Source organism: Hemiscyllium ocellatum, chromosome 7, assembly GCF_020745735.1.
Source record: "Hemiscyllium ocellatum isolate sHemOce1 chromosome 7, sHemOce1.pat.X.cur, whole genome shotgun sequence".
Classification (NCBI taxonomy): domain Eukaryota; kingdom Metazoa; phylum Chordata; class Chondrichthyes; order Orectolobiformes; family Hemiscylliidae; genus Hemiscyllium; species Hemiscyllium ocellatum.
This window is the reverse complement of record NC_083407.1, coordinates 54,140,644-54,163,365: the sequence shown is the minus strand read 5'-3', so window position 1 is coordinate 54,163,365 and position 22,722 is coordinate 54,140,644. Positions and strand designations below refer to the sequence as shown.

Below are 22,722 nucleotides of genomic sequence, written 5' to 3'. Positions count from 1 at the left end.
AAATCTTATGTAGTCAGACACGGGATTATGTGAAAGATATATTTACAATAAAATTGTTAACTACAAGTGACAGAAACATTGGAATATACTGAAATAACATACTGTTCTTTACAAATCATGTTGTCTCATCAAAATTAAAACCCCTCCATCTGCCTATTGATATTTTCCTTGGTCATTGTTTCTAAAATCTACTCACCACAGATGTTAAACTCACTGGCCTATGGTTATCTGGACTATCCTTGTACCTTATTTTTAAGGATGTCGTATTTTGCCACCCTCAAATTTCCTCCTCTTTATCTAGAAAGTTTGGAAGCTTATGGCAAGTGCGAACATTATCCTCCCCTCCAATGTCTTTAACAACGTGATACAAGATATTTGGATCACTAATCCACTTTCAGTACAGTTAACCTGATACATCCTTCCCCATCCCTGCCCCAGGGTTCACGTAGTCCAAACCTCTATTCATGTTCCAGAACTACCCTTCCAATATTAGCCAACTCAGAACTGTCCATCTTCCTTATTCTTTTCAATTCTAAAAGACTATCAAAGCATCAACCTTCCAATGTATCTTTGACTTTGAAAAAAACAAGATAAAACCTTACAATTAAATTGAACTTTTAATAACACAGACTGCAGACTTCATAATTATGTGCACATTAGCATGTAATTAAAACGTTTGAGCCCAGAGTAGCTATGAGAAGCTGCTAGATCAATTTGCAGGCTGAAATACCATTGTAACACTTACAAGAATATGATAAACAGTAATAAATTCAAATAAATGTCTTGATGTAGCTGGTAACCAGAGACACATCATGCAAGGAAACCAAAATTATTTCAACATTTGCATACTTTAAAAAGACAAACATTTTAATATTGTAATGTTAATCCATGGCCACAACCAATTAAAAATAAATTCTTCAAAATCCAATGAAACCACTGAATTGTAGGAGAAACTTATTCATATATTTAAAAAAGTACAAGTTAAATAACTATTGAGGTTACTTTTCTTTTCCTATTGTTTTTAATTTGTGCCTTTATTCTGTAACTTTACAAAACTCATGTAAATCAAAGTTGATGCAAGTTAATAGTTGCTAAATTATTTAAATTAGATAACTGGTTAAAGTATATATTTAAAACATCAGGTTTTACATTCCAAGCTTTCCTTTATCCATTTGTTTAAAATGTTGCCTTTAGTAACTAAGACAAAAACATGGATCGAATTTATAAAAATCAATATTTAAAAATTCTAACTATAGATAGCCAATGGCAACATAGCATTGTTTCATCATTCATCAAACAATTAAATTGTTAGTTATTTATCCCACATCATGACTAAAAGACTATGCTTCATATTCCCTTTCTTCATTCTCTACCAAAACACGGTCATCTGCAACTTGATCTGTTGGATGATACTGAATGGAATTAAGTCCATTTGCAGCAAGACATTTTCTTTTGTATGCATACCATGTAATTATTGAAATTATCACCAAAATTGCAGCAGATGAGATGATTAATGCTGTTGGTAATACATTATTTTTTCTGCCTAAAAAAAAAACAAAAAAATACATTGTTAATGGTTTGGACCCAATGAAGCAATATATTGTTACAATCTTTCTAGCCCAAGACTGCATTATCATTGTTCATGTGTCATCTGAAATAATGAAGCGTTGTGGAAGAAATAGATGTGCTATTTAATTAAGTCTATGACAAAAATCTGGATACTCTCAGGCTAAGAGGAACCATATTCTTAAAGGAGAAATAGTCTAGACATAAGGTAACAAGGATCCCTTAAAATAAAGAGCTAAGTGCTAAAAATTGTTCATGTTCATATTACTGTGGTGCTTGTAAAGTGTAATTTCACATATTTTCATGCCAATTCACATTTGGCCAGAAATTGCTGGAAAGTTCCTTCATTGTAGTGATGGTCACCATTATTAATTTGTAAAAACTCTAAGTGTTTGGGTGTAAATAAACTCAATCTCTGTACGTAGGTGAATAATTTCATCTGTTCCACTGTTAGCACTGCCAAAGGCAATAAAAGCTTCTCACCATGATAGAAATGAAATTACCCATTTAACTTAATGGCAATTGTGAAATCACTGGATTCATGAAAATATTATGTGTCTTGTCATTAAAGGCTGGGAAGTAATGTCACAAAGAACTGTCTGAATGAGGTAATTTATGGTCCTTAATCTTTGTGGCCTAGAAAGGGAAAAATGAAGCTGTGGAGTTTCACTTAAGCCTGTAGTAAACTGTACCTACTGTGTTTTTTTTGTCTCTTCAGTTGCCTGTATTTTTATACCATCTCTTGCCGTGCCCATACTTACCACAGTTGAAAGGAATGATTTCTCTGGACATAAAGCTGTATTGACAGTTAGATGATGGTCATTTAGAGTCAGAGTCATACAGCATGGAAACTGACCCCTCGGTCCAACCAGTCCATACTGACCACGTTTCAAACTAAATTAGTCCCACTTGTCTGTGTTTGGTCCATAAACCTCCAAACCTTTCCTCTTCACGTACTTATCAAATGTCTTTTCAACATTGTTACAATGGCGGTTACCTGTGTCCACCACTTCCTCTAGTAGTTCATTCCACATACAGACTGTGTGAAAAAAAAGTTGCTGCTCATGTCTTTAAATCTTTCTGCTCTCACCTTAAATATGACCTCTAGTTTTGAACTCCCCCCACCTGAGGGAAAAGACCTTTGTTCATCACCTTTTCTACACCCCTCAAGACTTTATAAATCTCTAAGGTCACCCTCAACCTCCAGTGAAAAATACCCTGGACATGGAATTCCTGCCCTTCCTCACATTGCAGCAACATCTTCCTACCATACCTACTTATACTATGTGAATTACTATACTAATTCATCTACTTTATTGTGGAAGCTCCACACATTAAGATACAATGCCTTAAGGCTTACCTTTTTAACATTCTTAGTCCTTTTCACATTATACTGCATTTTGGTCCTATTTGATGTTTGTCATTGTATTCTGTGCCTATCATATTTCTTATCTCCCACTGTCTTTTGTTTTTGCTCTTGTTTCCTTCACTTATATCTCCTTGTCTAGGTTAATTTCCCTCTATCATTTTAGTTTACACCCTCCCTAACTGCACAAGCAAATACTCCCTCTAAGATATCATTTCTGATCCTGTCCAGATGCAACCTGATTAGTTTACACTGAAGACACTGGATACTGACCCTGGCTTTCCCTTTTTCACTCATTAAATCACCTGACCTGATTTTCTTAGAACCCAAAAATCCATCAATCTCAGACATGAATATATCCAATGACGGAGATTCCACTAGCCTCTAACAGAGAATTCTAAAGATTCACAACACAGTGAAGAATTTTCCTCTCATTTCTCTTTAAGGTGGTTGACCACTTAGCCTGAAATTATTTCTTTTAGTTCAAGATTTCCTATCGTTAGGAAACAGGCTCTCAGCATCAATCTGGTCAAACCCACTCAGATTTTCTGTTATATTATTTCAAGGGACATGGACTTCAATTGCAAATCATCACTTGGACTTAACTGTCCTGGAGAAGAACGTGGTAGTGAACTGCTTCTTGAAGCATTACAGTCCATTTGATGTGGGTACAGACACAATGTTGTTACGAAAAGAATTCCAAATTTGTGTCTCAGTGACAGTGAGGAAACAGCCCTACAATTCCAGTCAGGATGTGTGTGGCTTGGAGGGCAAATTGCAGTTGGTGGTATTATCACACATTGCTTCCTTGACCTTCTGCAAAGAAGTGGTCATGGGGTTGAAAAATGTTATTTAAAGGAGCTCTGGCGAGTTGCTGTAGGGCATCTAGTAAATAGTACACACTTGTTGCTACTGTGCATCGCTAGTTGAAAGACTGAATGATGAAGGTGATTTATAGGTGCTTTGTCCTGGATGATTTTCATCTTCTAGAGTGTAGCTGGAGCTGTCCTCATCCAGGCAAATGGAGAGTGGTCTATCAGGACTTTTGCTTGAAGATTGTGGACAGGCACTGTCGAGTCCAGCAGGGGAGGTCAGTTATTTGCCATAGAATTCCTACTCTCAGGCCTCTTCTTCTTGCTACAGTTCATTTGTATGGCTGGTCCAGTTCTGTTTTTGGACAGTGGTAACTCTTAACAAGTTGAACTTGTTGTAGAGAACTCAATAATGGTAATGCAAAAAGAAATGGTTACATTCCCCCTAACTGGAGATGATCATTGCTTGGTACTTGTGTGGCGCAAATGGTACTTGCCACTTTTCAGTGCAAACCTGGTTGTTGACATGTCCACATGCAACAAGCCCTGGTCTCTGTGTGGTTCTGAGCAGTCAGGTGCTGAACATGGTGCTGTCATCAGTTTTGTAGTGGTGACATATTGGAAATCAAGTCCCACTATTTCCAGAATCATGATAAATGTGAAGATTTAATGAATTGACTGAAAATCCCAATTTGCCTCTGACAGATTGCTATCCAGGATAAACAGTACATTTCACCAGTCCAAACATTACAAAACTAGATTGGCTTGTTTCATAATCCTTTACTCTTCAAAGAGGCCTTGATGTTATTTGCACATTGATGATCAGTCTATAGTTCATTGGTTGCATGGCCTTCTTTGTCTTTAGGTTTTAGAATAAATTTTGTCAGCCTATGAATATAGTTTTTTTTGTTCCTTCACAGAAAATTGGAGAAACGATTGATGCACATGGCATCAGGAGGTCTCCTTGCTTCTCTCTGTCACTCCCATCACTGAATTGGGGTTAAACTGCAAATCTAACCAGAGGCTTGTTGTTATGCAGAGCTCTCCTGAACTCTCAAATTTTGGTGCTAATTGAAAAGCCAATCAAAAGACTGTCTGAGCAAATTCATTCTTAAGTACAAACAGATGCTGCTGCTTTCACTGGACTCAATGTCACAGCTAATTGGGGTGGGTCAGTTCGCTGGATGATGATTTACAATGCTGTGTGACAACCCCAGGATAGGTTCAGTTCCCTCAGTGCTTGAAGTCAACATAGAAATACTGTCCCAGTTAGTTGGCAGATCTTGTGGTGCAGTGGTTATGTCCTATCTTTGTGCCATGAGGCCTGGGTTCAAATCCCATGTGCAACCAGACATGTGAAATAACATCACTGAACAGGTCAATTAAAATATTTGTCCCAGTTAGTTGAAGCTTTTGTGGTGCAGAGTTAGTGTCCCACCTCTAAGCCAAGAGGTCTGGGTTCAAGTTCCAGTTCCTACAAGACATATGTAATAACATTTCTGAGCAGGTTGATTCATAATATCTGTCCCAGTTCATCAGGGGCTCTTGAGTTACAGTGATAATGTTGCTACCTCTGAACCAGGAGGCCTGATGCCATGAGGTGGCATGGTGGTTAGCACTGCTACCTCACAATGTCAGAGATCCGGGTTCAATTCCTGCCTCAGGCAACTGTCTGTGTGGAGTTTGCACATTCTCCCTGTTTCTGCGTGGGTTTCTCCGGTTTCCTCCCATAGTCCAAAAATGTGCGGGTTAGGTGAATTGGCTATGCTAAATTGCCCGTAGTGTTAGGTGAAGGGGTAAATGTAGGAGAATGGGTCTGGGTGGGTTGCTCTTCGGAGGGTCGGTGTGGACTTGTTGGGCCAAAGGGCCTGTTTCCGCACTGTATGTAATCTAATCTAATCATGATACTTAACGAATTCAGAGTCAATGTCAAAGGCTGCCTGGGTCACTCCCTCCTAACTGTATGCTATTGTGCTGCTACCTCTGGTGGGTCTGTCTATTACTGGGTCAGGACATACCCAGGGATTGGTGATGGTGTTGTTTGGGGCATCATCTATATACTGATAGTATGTTTCTGAGTGCACTACTATATCAGGCAGTTGTTAGACTATTGTGGGGAGTTAGTTTTCTCAATTTTAGCACAAGGCCCCAAAAGATGATTTTGCTGGCTTGATGAGACTGGATGTGCCACTGTTGTTGTTTCCAGCTGCTAGGTCAAAGCTGGGGTTGTTCATCCAGTTTCATTTTCTGTAATGGTTCTGTACTTGTTTTCTAGGCCATTTCAGAGGATGGTCAACCACACTGCTGTAGGTCTGAAGTCATACGTATTCAAAGGGAAGGACAGGAGACTTATTTCCTTAAATGTCATTAATAAACCAGATGAGTTTTTATGTTAGTTGTCATTGGTCTCATGGTAAGCATTAGAATCAATTTTAATTCTAGATTTAATTAATTTATTTTAAAAGATAGGGTGTGCTTGTTTCTACTGGAGTTTAGAAGAATAAAAGATGACCTGATTGAGTTGTGTATGATTCTGAATAGTCTTGACAAGGTGGAGATGTCAGAGATCTACAGCAAAGTAAAAGGCCCTCTGCCCATCACATCCATGCCATTCAAAAACAACCATCTAATTATTCTAATCCTGTTTTCCAGCACTTCACTGTCGCCCTTGGCATTGCAAGTATACATCTAAATACTTCTTAAATGTTGCAGTTTTTTGCCTCTACCACTCTTACAGGCAGAGAGTTCCTGTGTCTCACTACACTCTGCGTGAAAAGGTTTTTCTTAATTCCCTCCAAACCTTCTGTCACTCACTTTAATATGTGACTAGGATGCTGCTTCTTGTGGGTTAGTCCAGAACTAGGGGTCATTGTTTTAACATTAAGGGTCATCTTAGACAACAGAGAGGGAGTTATTTCTCTTTGGAACTAACTGGCTCAAAAGGTAATGGAGGCAGGGTCATTGAATATTTTTAAGATAGAAGTGAGTAGATTTTGCATGGGAATCAAAGGTTATTGTGATTAAAAAAAAGTGTTGGAGAAACTTAGCAGAATGCAGAGAAATAAACTTTTAAAAATAGTTGACATTACAGAAGAGAAACTTTGGGAGGTCTTAGGGAATATAAAAGGTGGATAAATCTCCAGGACCTGATCTAATGCATCCCAAAACGTTGGTGGGAAGTAAGGGAGGAAGTTATGAAACCCCCTTGCAGAAATATTTTCATCATCTATAACTATGGGTGAGGTGCCTGATGACTGGAGAGTGGTGAATGTTATACCTTCGTTTAAGTTGTAAGGAAAGTCTGACTTCGGTTTTGGATAAATTGTTGTGGGTGATTATTTATGGACATTTAGAGAGGCAAAAATGGATAGTCAGCATGGATTTGTATGAAGAAAATAATGTCTCACAAACTTGACTGAGTTTTTTGAGAGAGTTACCAAAAAAATTGATTATGGCACAGCAGATGTTGTTTACTGGGATTTAGTAAAGTCTTTGACAAGTTTCCTCATGGTAGACTGATGAGCAAAGTTAGGTCAGATGGGATTCAGGATGAACTTGCCAATTGGATACATAATTAGCAGAATGGCAGGAGACAGAGAATAAAGGTTGAGGGTTGTTTTCGGACTGAAGGTCTGAAACCAGGAGTGTTCCACAGGGATCGGTTCTGGATCCTCCTTTGTTTCTCATTTATATAAACGATTTGGATAAGAATATAGAAGGTACAGTTGATAAGTTTGCAGACAACACCAAAGTTGGTTGCTTTATAGACTGTGAAGAAGGTTTTCGAAGATTACAAAGGGATCTTGATTGAATGGTTCAATGATCTGAAAAATGGCAGATGGAGTTCAATCTGGATAAATATGAAGTATTGCATTTTGATACAATAAATAAGGGTAGGGCCTTGGGTAAATTGTAGAAAAGAGGGACTTAAGTGTAGCAGGTACGTAATTCTTTGAAGTTTGTGTCACATATAGACAGGGTGGTTAAAAAGGCATTTGGCACGCTTGCCTTTATTGCTCAGTCCTTGGAGTAGAGGAGTTGGGAAGTCATGTTGAGGTTGTCCAGGAAATTGGTGAGGCCTCTTCTGAAATACCGAGTCCAGTTCTGATCGCACAGTTCGAGGAAGGATATTATCAAGCTGGAAAGGCTTCAAAAGAGATTTACTAGAATGTTGCTGAGTATGGAAGGTGTGAGTTATAAAGAAAGACTAGATAAGTACCAACAAAAAAAAAGTCCCAGCCTAAGAGGTTGACAGGCGATTTGATAGAAGTTTATAAAATAATGAGAGGTATAGATAGAGTTAATGATAGTTATATTTTTCCTAGGATGGGGATTTCAAGACTAGAGGGCATATTTTTAAGGTGAGAGGAGAGACATTTAAAAAAGTCAAGGCAAATTTTCTTTTTTAACACAGAAGTAGTTTGTATGTGGAATGAACTTTGAGTAATTGGTGGATGCGAGTACAATTACAATGCTTAAAAGACATTTGGATAGAAACATGTATAGGAAAAGTTTGGAGTGATATGGGTCAGAAGCAGGGAGGTGGGACAAGTTTAGTTTGGGATGATGTTTGGCATGGACTGGTTGGACTGAAAAGATCTCTTTCCTTGCTGTATGACTCTCTGTGGCGGCATCTGTGTAGAGAGAAATAGACTAAGTCTAAAAATGACTCTTCTTCAGAATTGGTGATTATTGTGGATAGATGGGAATGAAGAATACAGAACACAAACAGATCAGCCATTGAACGGTAGAGCTGACTCAAAGGGGATTGCAAATCTATTCATCATTATCTTACAAATATCAACAACATTGGCTCCAAAATCTTGTGAAGCAGATATTTCCAAAGATGCACAAGCCTCAATGGACTACAGGTACTCCTAATTCATAAGCTTCACCATCTGCCATAGCAGGATTTGAACCTACATCCCCAGAGCATTAGCCTGGGCTTCTGGTCCACTGGTCTAGTGACATTACTACTGCACCACCACATTCTCTATTTGTTTTAGTGATATCACCTCTCATTCTCTTAAACCCAAGACAGGAATTTTGTTTTACAAAAAAAAATACAGAACAGCAGACGCAAATCTGAAACAAAAATCAAAATTACTGTCAAAACTCAGCAGGTTTGACAGTACTTGTAGAGAGAAAGCAGAGTCAACATTTCAGTCTAGTGACTGAAGAGAATTCTTTTCTCCTTACAATGACCTCTTTCGTCTCAAAAATTAGTCAAGTGATCCCTCGTTGCACCTCCTTCCCTAAGATAAAGTAATAGAAGACAAAGTAGATAGACCTTGGTTTGCAATTGCTCTCTGTTTATTGAACTAGTATAATTGATATATTAGATAGATACTCAACTGTTATTGATGGACAGTATGCGAATGGAATGTACTTCATGTGTCAAACAGGTTTATACGTTTTATAAATCTGCCTTATCATTTACTCTTTCACTCCTCAAGGAAGTTGTCCCTGAAACTGGGCAAGATGGCACCCACATTACACTTTTACTTTGATCCTAGATAGTTCGAAAAAACATCAATTCTTTAAGATACCATGAATAAAAAACATTTTCAGACCAAATGTTTAAAATAATGTATTTGATACATAAACTCACCTCTTGAACATTTTTCTCCATCAGGTACAGCAACTAGAAAAGAAAACTTCCATGACTTCCAAGTAAAGTGACAAGCTGTTCATACAGTAATGCTAATGTGACAACTGAGGCGAGATGACTGTACTACCACTCTAATCCCACTGCTCCATAGGTCACAACATAAAATAAAAATATACTTCCCTGTTACCGAGATGGCCGATAAAATACCTGAACATATCATGTTTAAAATGAAAAAAATTCAATCAAGTTTCATTCGTAAAGACAATTGTTGATTTATCAAAACCTTTATTCAAGGAGAATAAAGTAATGATTAACATACAGTATTATGAAAGTGTACATGTTTATTCCTCAAAATAATTTCAAAATACACACAAACACATACACTCAAGCATTCAAGGTGAAAGGATTTCAAAAAAATACATATAAACTAAGAACAGGAGTAACCATTTGGCCCTTTGGACCTGATCTGCCCTTTAATATAATCAAGCAGATCCTCTGTTTCAATGCCATACTCTCACTTTCTTCCCATACTCTTTGGATGCCTTTAAAATCTAAACATCTACCTATCTTGAACTTATTCAGTGTGTTGGCCTCCACAGCCTTCTGTGGTACAGAGTTCCACAGGATCACTGCCATTTTAGTGAAGGAATCTTTCCTCATCTCAATGTTAAATAGTCTACCCTTGTCCTGAGACCAAGAACCATAGTTCTAGATTCCCCACTAGGAAAAACATCCTCTTTGCAAAGAGTCTGTCCAGCCCTGTTTGGGATTTCTCTGCAGAGACTGGGTTAGCAAATACAATATTGTGAAGCTCCTTCAATTAATTTACTTCTTCTTCTGAAAGAGTAAGTCAATAAGATGGCTTTTTCAGGAACAGAAGATATCAGCTAGGCTGCCCTAACTCATAGAATTCTTGTTCCCTACCAAATTTCAGATAACATTGTTCATGCAGATACTATATAGTCCCAACAAGGGTTTACAGCAAAGCAAGCAGATATCACCAATCCTGCCATTTCTAGGAGCCCTTGTTTAAAACACAACTTCAATATCCACAGTAACCTTTCAATGCTCTTTTCTAAAGAAGCAATTCAGGTATTTCTGCAAGATTATTCAACTTGCCACAATCCTTCGAAACATAAGTCCTCCTTGAAATACTAAACATGACATCAGTTGTCACATTAGGGCTAGCTAATTAATTACCTGTAGAGCTGGGAAAGAAATCTAAGACCTAATTGATACCTCAATGTAAATCTGAGCTAAAACAAAAATGCAGGGAATGTTCTATAATATTCAGAGTAAACTCAAAATGATATGTTGATTGGTAGCTTTTCTGCTTATCAAGGCTTTGTTAACATTTATTTATTAAATCAATGCCATATAAGTGCCAACCTTAGATCACAGGTGGCAAAAAGACTTGTGGGTTTGAGTCCTACTTTGGTAAAGAGGGGTTAAAGTGCAGAACTCAGGAGAGGTTATTAAAATTTCCAGCACACACACAAATAGGACAGTGTGTATGAAAAGGGTTAGCAATCAAACTTCAAGCACATTGGACAAACGAATGACGACGAGAAGAGGGATGGTTAATAGAGGACTGAAGGTGTTATATCTGAATATACGCAGTATAAGGAATAAGGTAAATGAGCTTGTGGCGCAGATCAAAATTGGCAGGTATGATGTGATGGGCATCACAGAGATGTGGCTGCAAGAGGATTAGGACTGGGAGCTGAATATTCAAGAATATACATCCTATTGAAAAGAGAAGCAGGTGGGCAGAGGGGGTGGGGTTGCCTTATCAATAAGAAATGAAATTAAATCAATAGTAAGAAATGAAATGGGGTCAGTTAGTGCAGAATCTAGGTGGAATTGAGGAAGCGCAAAAGTGGAAAAAAAAACATATTTGGAGTTATGTACAGGCCTCCAAACAGGAGTCAGGAGCTGGGGTACAAAATGCACAAGGAGATAGAAAAGATGTGTAGGAAAGACAAAGTTACAGTGATCATGGGGGATTTCAATATGCAGGTGGACTGGAAAAATCAGGTTGGTAGTGCATTGCAAGAAAAGATATTTGTAGAATGTCTACAAAGTGGAGCAGCTTGTGGTGGAGCCCACAAGGGAACAGGCAGTACTGGATTTGGTGTTGTGCAGTCAGGTAGACTTAATAAGGGAGCTTAAGGTGAAGGAACCCTTCGGATACGGCGATGATAATATGATTGAATTTAATGTGCAATTTGAGAACAAGATGATACTATCAGAGGTAATGGTATTACAGATGAATAAAGGCAACTACAAAGGCATAAGGGAGGAGCTAGGGAGAAGAGACTGGGAGTTTTGGGGGTAATTCAAGAGACAGCAGAGATTCATCCCAAGGTAAAAACAATGACTGCGGATACTGGAAACCAGAGTCTAGATTAGAGTGGTGCTGGAAAAGCACAGCAGTTCAGGCAGCATCCGAGGAGCAGTAAAATCGACGTTTTGGGCAAAAGCCTGATGAAGGGCTTTTGCCTGAAACGTTGATTTTACTGCTCCTCGGATGCTGCCTGAACTGCTGTGCTTTTCCAGCACCACTCTAATCTAGCCCAAGGTAAAAGAAGCATGGTACAGGAAGGATGAGGCAACCATGGCTGACAAGGGAAATCAGGGAGAGCATAAAAGCAAAAGAGAAAGCATATAATGTGGTGGAGGGCAGTGGGAAACCAGAGGATTGAGAAGCTTACAAAGACCAACAGAGGCCAAAAAAAATAAATGAGGGAGAAAATTATATATAAAGGAAGACTGTAAGAGTTTCTTTAGATATATAAAGAGAAAAAAGAGGCAAAAATGGACATTGTACTGCTGGAAAATGACTCTGGAGAGACAGCAGTGGGGAACAAGGATATGGCCTTCATGTCAGTCTTCACTGTGGAAGACACGAGTAAGATCTCAAAAATTCAAGAGAGTAAGAGGGTAGAGCTGGGTATGGTCATCTTCACCAAGGAGAAGGTGCTAGAAAAACTGAATGACCTGAAGGTGGATAAATCACCTGGACCAAGGACAGCTTATGGATGTTATCTACTTGGACTTCAAGAAGGCCTTTGACAAGGTGCCACGCAGAAAGCTGCTGACTAAGATAAGGGCCTGTGGTGTCAGAGTCTAGGTGCTAGCGTAGATAGAAGATTGGCTGTCTGGCAGAAAGCAGAGAATGGGGATAAAAGGGTCCTTCTCAGGATGGCAGCCGGTGACAAGTGGTGTTCCATAAGGCTCAGTTTTGGGACCACAATTTTTCACGTTATACATTAACGATCTAGATGAAGGAACAGAGGTTATTCTGGCTAAGTCTGCAGATGCTAAAAAGATAGGTAGAGGGACAGGTAACATTGAGGAGACAGGAAGGCTGCAGCAAGATTTGTACAATTTAGGACAGTGGGCAAAGAGGGGGAGATGAAGTACAACATGGGAAAGTGAGAAGTCATGCACTTTGGTAGGAAGAAGAGGAATGGACTACTTTCTGAATGGAGAGAAAATTCAGAAGTCTGAAGTGCAAAGAGACTTAGGAGTTCTAGTCCAGGATTCTCCCAAGATAAATTTGCAGGTTGAGTCAGTAGTTAGGAAGTTAGTAGTTAGCAAATGCAATGATGGCATTTATTTTGAGAGGTCTTGAATATAAGAGCAGGGATGACCTTTTGAGCTCTAAAAGACTCTAATCAGACAACATTTGGAGTAATGTGCGCAGTTTTGAGCCCCATATCTCAGGAAGGATGTACTGGCCTTGGAGCGTGTTCACATGAGGTTCAAAAGAATGGTCCCAGGAATGAAAAGCTCAACATATGAGGAATGTTTGAGGACTCTGGGTCTATACTCGATGGAGTTCAGAAGGAAGAGGGGGATCTAATTGAAACGTACAGAATACCGAATGACCTGGACAGAGTAGATGTTGGGAAGATGTTTCCATTGGTAGGAGAGATTAGGACCCATGGGCACAGCTTCAGAGTCAAGGGAAGACGTTTTAGAATGGAGATAAGGAGAGTGGTGAATCTATGGAATTCATTGCCACAGAAGACTGAGGAGGCCAGGTCATTGAGTATATTTAAGATGGAGATAGATAGGTTCGAGTATCAAAGGGATCAAGGGTCATGGGGAGTAAGCGGGAGAATGGGGTTGAGAAACTTAATCAGTCATGATTGAATGATAGGCTGAATGGCCTAATTTCTGCTCTTACATCTTAGGGTCTTTAGATATGAGCTCATAATCCAGATTGCTAACTTGAGTGACTTGTGTGATGCAGATTGAAATTTAATGGACATAGTCAGTCGTTTACATTGCTTTAGAAATACACATAATGCATAACAATTAAGATCACTAAATTGTTCAGCATACAGGAATCAGAATAACTTGGGCCCCTGCAGAGGGATCCATCCTGAAAGTAACATCTTATTTCTACATGGCACCAGATAAAAAACTGAGACAAAATCCAGGAAAGAAAACTAGGTAAGAATTCTCTAATCTCTAGAAACTGTCCATTAGGCTGAAAGCTGAAAATGTGTTACTGGAAAAGCGCAGCAGGTCAGGCAGTATCCAAGGAGCAGGAGCCCTTCTTAATCACAACACAAAGTCATTGTGTCGGGAGCATACGTTTTATCACTGATGTCACCGTATGAATTATGGGGATTTTATTCCAGTTTTGCATAGGAAAGAAGACGGAAGACAAGATTAAATATTCTGATATGAATATTAATCCTGTGCATAAGAAACACCCAATCCAGACAGATTAGTTGACCCCTTCCTGTCGATTTAGCTAACATTTTCTTGTTGAGAGGTTAAAACCTTTTGAAGAGGTGGCAGAGTTAACCAGTATTTGCAGCACATTGATGCAAAATCAAATTTTTCTTAGTTGCCTTTATTGATCTGATGGCTCAACATTTTCTTTGTTTGAATCAATTTGCATAACTTAGTGCAAATTCTGTAGATAACTATAAATAAAATACTTCTTTCCTTCTTACATCAAAAACTAAAAAAAACTTCAAATGCAATCTTAAATTGTCATAATAGTTAACCTAAAATAATGTGATTCTCACTAAATTTTCCACTGGAGGTGCACAGCATTCCAAAATTTTATACTAATGTGGATCACAGACTTGGGGTACTTTAAACCTTGAGTGAGTTTGAATGCAGTTTTCTGGAAGTACATCATCACTGAAGAGTAGCTCTTGTGAAGGCAAAGTATAAAGTAATGACAATATGTTTCCACAACAAAAGATATCAGAGAAAGATAAATATCAATTAAGGACAAATATACAATGATAATTATGTTTATTACAGTTACTAAGATGGACAAGTATATTCAGACCTCCATTATCTCTGGCCATATATTGATCATTGAGTTAATTTAGATGAGTATGTACAAGAAGGGAGTATGGGAAATGGAGAAATTGAAAATGTACAACTGATATACAAAAAAGGTATGAAACATACAACTTAGCAATACGAGACATTGCTTTGGCCATTGTTATAATACTGTGAGCAATTTTGGGGATGCCATAATGGATAGATATTGAAGCTATCGCCAAAATTTTGCTTACTATAGCAAATAACATCAAATAGAATTATTTAAGTTTTTAGAAAGCTTGACTAAGGGATCATGCCATAGTTAACAAGGGACATAAATTTTTAGGGATAGTATAATACGGTGGATAGTTAGCATTTTCTGCAGATGTGATTAAGAGTTCTGAAGGGGGTGTTGCTTGCTCACTGTCAGGGTTAAGGACATTTCCACATTGCTAGGGAACTTGAGATGGGATGGGAAGGGGCCAGTTATAAATGGTCTACTCTGGAAACAATGACATGATTAGAACCAGGAAGGGGGAAGAATGATAATTGTACAGTAGAACTTTACTGATTTGAGAATAATTTAGTAAATCTAAAACTGGTATCTTAAGTCTGAAAACAAATTACATTTGGTTGAGGGGTACTTTGGCTCAGGTGCAAGGGGGAACTGGACTAAAATATGACAGCGGATAGTGTCACAATGATATAAGATATTGACTACTGATTTTTGGTATTCTGGTCTAATACTTGGACCTTTCTATTTACAAATGGATTTTAAAAAGGGGCCAAAATTACAGAATTAAGATGGCCACAGTGATCACCTGATTAGAATTTGGACTGGTTCTATGAAACCAGTGTGAATTGAACAACTTACAGCCAAGATGAAATGTACATTTTCCCAAAGGGTAATCAAGTGAGCTAGCAAGTCCATAGGGCATGACTCCGATTTTGATTTACACCTGAGAACGTTCATGTTGAAAAAGAAACTTCGTTTATAATTAGGAATCCTAAAAACATACTTCCCACAGACATGGGGTATATAAAGCTTGTAGTTCAAGGTGCTGCTTTTAAACACAGAAAGCAAACAGGACCAAGGATGCAGCACTGAACACATGCTGAGTATTCTGTTTATCAAGAGGAGAAAGCAACCAGTGACCGTATTGATTGGAAAGATACCAATGAACCAACCATGGTCTCAGGTTAAAACCTTTCAATTCAAGAACAATCTTAGGATTCTAAAGTGTACATTCCTCTATGCTGGACACTGTGCTCTTTTGTGAGTGGGTGAGACAGTCAGTGTGTGAGAGAAACTGAGATTGTGTGTATCTGTCTGCATCGATTGTTCATGTGTCTCTGGGTATTTGTGCCATATGAACACGCATGAATATATGAACAAGGATCAACAATGGCCGAACTGATTCTAACCTCCATTCTATACCCAGCACTGGCTCACAAAGGTAGTGGTGATTTTGTGTAGAGCGACATTGGCATCAGTGATGTAGACCCGAAGCAGACTCTTGGCTGTAGAATCAATTTTGGGCCAATATGGGACCTAGTGGCATTGGTGGTGGCTGCGTTGGTGAGGTTTAGCAAGGACTCATGGTGGCAGCATTGATGGAGGTGAGATGATGCCAGAGAGTGACGACTCTTGTTCCAGCGGCATGGTGAATGGACTTGTGGCTGGCCACTCCAGGCCCATGGCTGAGCATTTAACAAGGACTGTAAAGGTGAACTTCATTTTCTTTATTTTTCTGTCTTTATATCCTGTGTTTTGGTTTATTTGTGTGTTTTAAGATGGTGCCTGGGAGTGGCAACATTATACAACATTTTTCACTGTATTTTGTAACAAAATATACATGACATTAAAAAACAAATCAAGAAAAAAAAATCAACATTTCTGCACTCCAAGTATCTTTCATACCCTCAGTAATCAATAATCTCCCTTTACCTTAAAAACACTTTAAGATTCTGAATCCATTGCCTTTCAAGGAAGAGTATTCCAAAAGCCACTCAACCCTCACTTTTTATCCCTTATCAATGTCTTAAATAGGTACCCGCTTATTTTTAACTGTGACTCCTAGTTCAGGATTCTCCCACAAAAGGAAGCATCCTTTCATCCACCCAGTCAAGTTCCCTCAGGATAGTGCGTGTTTCACTCTATCCACCCAAAGGTGACTTCAGAGGTCTAAAACTATCTAATGTTTCCTAATAAGGCAATCCACTCATTTCAAGTATTGGTCGAGTAAAGCGTCTCTGAACTGCTTCCAACACAATAACATCCTTCCACAAGTATGTCGACCAGTACCGAATAAAGTACCCCAGATGTAGACTCACCAAAGCTCTGTATAACCTTCCACTCTTGCACTCAGTTGCCCTCACAATAAAACAGGGCATTCCATCTGCTTTCCTGACGACAAAACCATTTTGGCTTTACCTGACTACTTTGCACTTATCGAAATGCCCTGTATTTCTATCTTTAGTAATAGCTTTTAATATTTTCCCTATGACTGATAACTGGCCTGCAGTTTCCTGCTTTCTGCCTCTCTTCCCTCTTTGAAGGAAGGAGTTACATTAGCTACATTCCAGTGTAAAGGAACTTGCCCTGAATCTAATGATTTTAGGAAAATTAAAACCAATACAACCATTATCTCACTAGTTTATTCTTTTAAGACCCTAGCATGAAATCCATTATGAGCCAGGAATGGTCAATTTGCAGTTTTAACAATTTACTCGGTATTACTTCCTTGGTAATGTAATTTTCTTGAATTCTTCCTCCCTTACAATTTTTAATTTAAAGCTAATTCTGGGTTGTTACTTCTATTATTTTTAGTGAAGACGAACACAAAATTCTCCAATTCATATGCCATCTCTTTATCCTCCATTAGTAGTTCTTCAGACTTTGTTTAATATAGAATCAACATGTAATTTCTTAACTCTCTTTTATAAATATCTAAGGAACCTTTCCCATCTAATTTTATATTGTTGACTAACTTCAGCTTGTACTCTAATTTTTCTCCTCCTCATTAATCTTTTAGAATTTTTTTGCAGTTGTTTATATTCTACCGACCCCCTGATTGCCACCTATCTTTGCACAATAATGTGTCTGTTCATTGAGTATACTATTTTTGACTTTTTTTAGTTAACCATGGAGGACAGGTCAGTCCCTAGAGGTTCTCTTAATTTTTTAAAATCATCCATTCTGTGCTTCCTGAAATAAATCCTTAAATGGTTGCTGCTGCATCTCCGCTGACCTACCCCTTATTCTAAACTGCTAGTTCACTTTCACTCGGCCTGCTTTCATGCTGTCATAACTGCCCCTTGTTTAAATTCAAAATGGTAGTCTTGGACCCACACTTCTCTCCCTTAAATTGTATGTAAAATTCAATCGTAATGATCACTGTTAACCTGGGCTGCTTTCACGGAGATCAATAACTAATCCTATCCCATTGGTCAAAATCAGATCTAGTTTAACATTTCTGTTTGGTGCTAAGAGCATGCTGATCTAAGAAACAATCCCAAAAATATTCAATTAATTCATCATCGAGACTACGTTTTCCCATCCAGTCTTTATGTTGGTTAAAACCTACCATGATTGATTGCTGTACCATTTTTGACAAATTCCCATTATTTTTTTCTTGATACCCTGCCCTACCACATAATTACTGTTAGGGACCTCTACACAACGCCAAATGAACTCTTCCCTTTATCAATCTTCACCTCTACCAAGACTGCTTCTATATCCTGGTTTCCTGAATTTAAGTCATCCCTCTTTATTGTACATATTTAATCTTCACGCATCAGAAGCACTCCTCCATCCATTCCATTGCTTCATTTCCTTCCTAAATGTCACATACCATTCAATATTCAGATCCCAATCTAGGTCATCCTGTAGTCCTGTCTTAGTAAGAGCTACTAGATCATACTTATTTATCTCAATTTATATTATTAGTTCATCTATTTTGTATCAAATGTCATATGTATTCAAATGCAGTGCCTTAATTTTTATTTTTGTAATTTCTAATTCTATCCATTGGTTTTCTCTGTCCTTTCTTGTCATTGTCTGTTTATCATTTTCAACATTAATTCCTGTCTCCGTTGCCTTTTTTCCCTCTATTTGACTCATCATAAGCTCTCAAATTTGGGCCTTTGTCCTCATTATTTAGATTAAAACCTTCTCTACTTCCCTCATTATGTATACCATCCTAATAGGATAAATTACATTGTCCGCCTGATTTCAGAGATTTTATGCTTGACATTGCATCTTTATTACTTTTCACAGTTGAGGAAATAAAATTACTCTCTCAAAAAAAAACTCTTTGTACTGGTCTTATTATTATTTCTTGTGAAAACAGTTAAATGCATATTAATTAGGGCACTGTACCAAAATGAATGTACACGTTTGCTGGGTAACTGGGGAGGTTGAAACAAAAATAAAAGAGGCCAACCAATTTACCCCTCCCCAACTGTTCACACCATTAGGCATTTGAAGAATTCATATTTTGCAACATATTTATTCACTCTCTTAAGGAATAAATCCCAACAGATAAAGTGGTATTACTGCAGATAACAGCTTAAGTTAAGGATATTAGATTAAAAGAGGAGGCTTATAATTTTGCCAAAAAGAATGGTAAAACAGAGAAGTGGGTGGTTTTTATAATTCAGCAAAAGGCAACGAAATCTGGCAAAACAGATCGTAAAAAGGAGATTAGAGCATAAAGCTGGATCTTCAAAACCAAAGACTGGAGAAATTATGATGGGGAATATGGACATGGTAGAGACATTGGTGAATTTACTGCATCTGGCTTCATGGCAGAAAATACAAGAACATTCCGGAAGTCATGAAGAAGCATTCCAGAAATCACGAAGACTCAAGTGGTTAACAGTGTAACTAGATACTCGATAACCAATTTGCTGGCCACCAAGAAATACTATAATTTATGATGACAGATATGTTATCATGTTTGGCAAAACTGTTAAAAGGGTTTTTTGATGTAGCTAATAGGGCCAATAAGGAGATGCTTCTGCATGTACTTGGATTTCCATAAAGCATTAAACAGGGTTAATATGTTTGCATGGATTATGAGTCGTTAATGGAAAGATGACAGTAGAAATAGACCAGCCATGTTCAGTTGGCAATACTGTAATTAGTGGAATACTACAAAGATCAAGGCTTGAGTCTAAGTTATTTATAACCCGTATTAATGAATGTAACATATCAAAAGTTCCAAACAACACAAAGTTAAGTGAGAAAGTAAACTATGAGGAGGATTAAAAAGCCTGAAAAAAGGATTATACCAGGTCAAGTGAGGAAGAATATTGCAGATGGAGTATTGTACAGTGAAAATGTGAAGTTATCCATTTTGGAAAGAAAGGAAAATCAGAACACCTTGTAAGTAGTGAGAAACTGTCAAATATTGGCAGTCAGAGGGATTTCCTGTCCTGATACACACATTACAGAAAGGTGTCATGCAGATACAGCAAACAATTAAGATTACTTCACTGTAAAGGAATTGGGAGTTTAGAGAGGCAAGAAAAAAATCTTGCTGCATTTGTATAGGGAGTCAATGAGACTACATATGGAGCACTGTACTCAGTTTTGATTTCATTACCCAAGAAAGGCTGTGCGCATTTTTGGAGTTTGTGCAATCAAAATTCAGTAGACAAATATCTAAGTTGAGGAAATTGGCCTAAGAACAGATATTGAATAAACTAGATCTTTATTCCTTAAAATTTGAGAAAATGGAGAGGTGATTTAGTTGAAACATATAAAATTCTTAAGGGATTTGGTGAGATAGATGCTGGGAGGATGCTTCCCCTAACTGGGGAGTTTAGAACTCTGAATAAGGAACCAGCCACTTAGGGCCGAGATTAGAAGAAGTTTGACACTTAAAAATGTGTTCTGAACATGTGGAATTCTCTAAACCAGCAAGCTATGATGTTTAGTTGTTAAATACATTCATGTCAGAGTTTGACAGATAGTTGGACAGAAATAGAATCAAGTGACAGGAATATGGGAATAGTGCAGTAAGATGTATCTGATGACCACTGCAAACTTTGTTGAAATTGGGTCAACTCATTTTGGAGCCTTAAAAATGAAGGGGAAGAGATTTTCATTCCATCTGCTGCAATCAAATTTAGATAACATATGTGGACGGTCAGTTGTATCTGTTGTACCTAATCCTATTATGCAAGTCAAACATGTTCAAGCAAATGGTAAAATATAAAATTTCAATTCAAATAGTATATAGTCTGTAAATAGAAACAGTCACAATGCATGGTAGGACAAAAAAAACCTGTTTCTACGCTGTTTGATGCTAAGAAAATAACCAATATAGTGTCACAATTTATTATAATGCTTAATCCAGTAAAACAACTGAAGTTCCAAGTATATTGTTACGACACGGGGTAAACCCTCCTGCTTAATTTAAATCAGCAACACAGAAAAGATTTATCCTGCGCAATAATCTGAAAATTTGAGAGGCCAAGAACTATTTAAAGGAAAAATTAACTACTTTATTTCTTAAAGTATAACAAAGAATAACTAACAACTATTTATAATTCCTTCCACTAACCTATCTTTTACCCCCCCTTCTATAATATGAGTCCAATAAATCCCCCAATTAAGATTTACCAAAAATTCAAATTTTCAAAACCTGCCAGCTGTCGAATCTTCTATTTGGATCTTCTTGTGTCTTCTTTTCTTCTTAGGGATAATGCTTCACAGGTTACTGATTGATAAAGGTACATTTAAGACAGCTATTTTTCGGGCAAACTTATACATGTTGGTGGCTTGGCAGTTCTCCTCTTAACTGTTCAATTTTCCCTCGTATTATACCCTCAAAGCATCGGATTGTCTCACTGGCTTTAAGATTGTCAACATACTAAATTCAAACTTGATTTGAGTTTGGTTTTTTTTGGAGTAGAATTTAAACCGATTGGCCTAATTCAGATTTGTTTTGTCATCTCCAGGCAACTAATCAAGCTGTTCGACCAAATGTTACATTATATCTTTTTCAGAACACTTGGTGCTGTCAGGTAGTTCTGCTAGCTTTTAACTCTCTTAAAAAGCTACAGTGTACCCAAATCTTCATAACAATATTGCATCACTTATCCGATTCAGAATCAGTGTATACAAGGCAACAAGAGAATCTTTATAAAACATATCTATTGAATTGAGTCGGACTTTAACAAACTGCAACAGAAATGGACAATGCACCTCCCAAGAATGCAAGTATATACTGAGATGATAAACTCAATAAAACTTTCCTTAAATCTATTTGATAATGGCAAACAAAAAAACATGGTGTTTTGTGAAGATTAGCTTGAATTCTACTCACTTGTTGTTGTTTCACATGCCACTGATCTTCCAAAGCTTTCATCACAATTGACTGTTTTCCACTTCCCTGACTCTGTGTCCATAACGACACATGTATCGGCATCAGAAGTTTCTCCAGGCAATTCCCCAGAAGCCCAGTTTGAGTAATTTACTTTAGATTCATCAAGCCATCTCATGGTGCTACCTAAAAAAAAAACAAGTTAGTGCATGGTATAATCAAGCAGGAAATTCATGTGACACTGATCTACTGGCACAGTTCTACTTGCAATGCATTTTATGCTCCACTGCATTTCTTGTGAACTGCCAATAAATGTTGTGGAGCTAGTGCTTATGGGCAGGAACAAACAGCTTCAGTTCATGTCACTACCTAGTGACAAAGCAGCAGCAACTCCCTGACACAAATATGGCACAGCCAAACAATCACACGGCAGAACATATTGAAGCTTACTTTCCTTCTGATCAGCTCCTGCCTCCCTCTCCCTACACAACACTGAATCAGTGAGAAGTTGTGATGGATTGCAAGAAATAGCCAAGGTGGCGCAAGTGATTGGCTGTCACTTTTAAAAAGTAAAGATATTTGCCTCCTCACTCTCCACGGGAGTCATAACGGAGGAGTGGAAGGAGATGAATGTTGTTCCTCTTTTCAAGAAGGTTAATAGAGAAAACGCTGGGAATTATAGACTAGTCAGTCTTACGTCTGTAGTTGGCAATGTTTTGGAAAGAATTCTGA

The 22,722-nt window shown here is 37.9% G+C and overlaps 1 protein-coding gene across 2 annotated transcripts in view; it reads right to left on the bottom strand.

Moving 5' to 3' along the window:
- Nucleotides 1–598: 598 nt before the first annotated feature.
- Nucleotides 599–22,722, bottom strand: part of cd302 (CD302 molecule) — a 41,577-nt gene continuing 19,453 nt past the window's right edge. The window contains exons 4-6 of one of the 2 annotated variants that reach the window (XM_060827891.1): nt 21,994–22,176; nt 9,356–9,388; nt 599–1,543 (exon numbers count right to left, since the gene is read on the bottom strand). In XM_060827891.1, the coding sequence (XP_060683874.1) occupies nt 1,341–1,543; nt 9,356–9,388; nt 21,994–22,176 (419 nt within the window). In that variant the 3' untranslated portion in view covers nt 599–1,340. The remainder of the gene's footprint in view (nt 1,544–9,355; nt 9,389–21,993; nt 22,177–22,722) is intronic. The other variant, XM_060827892.1, reaches the window with a different exon arrangement.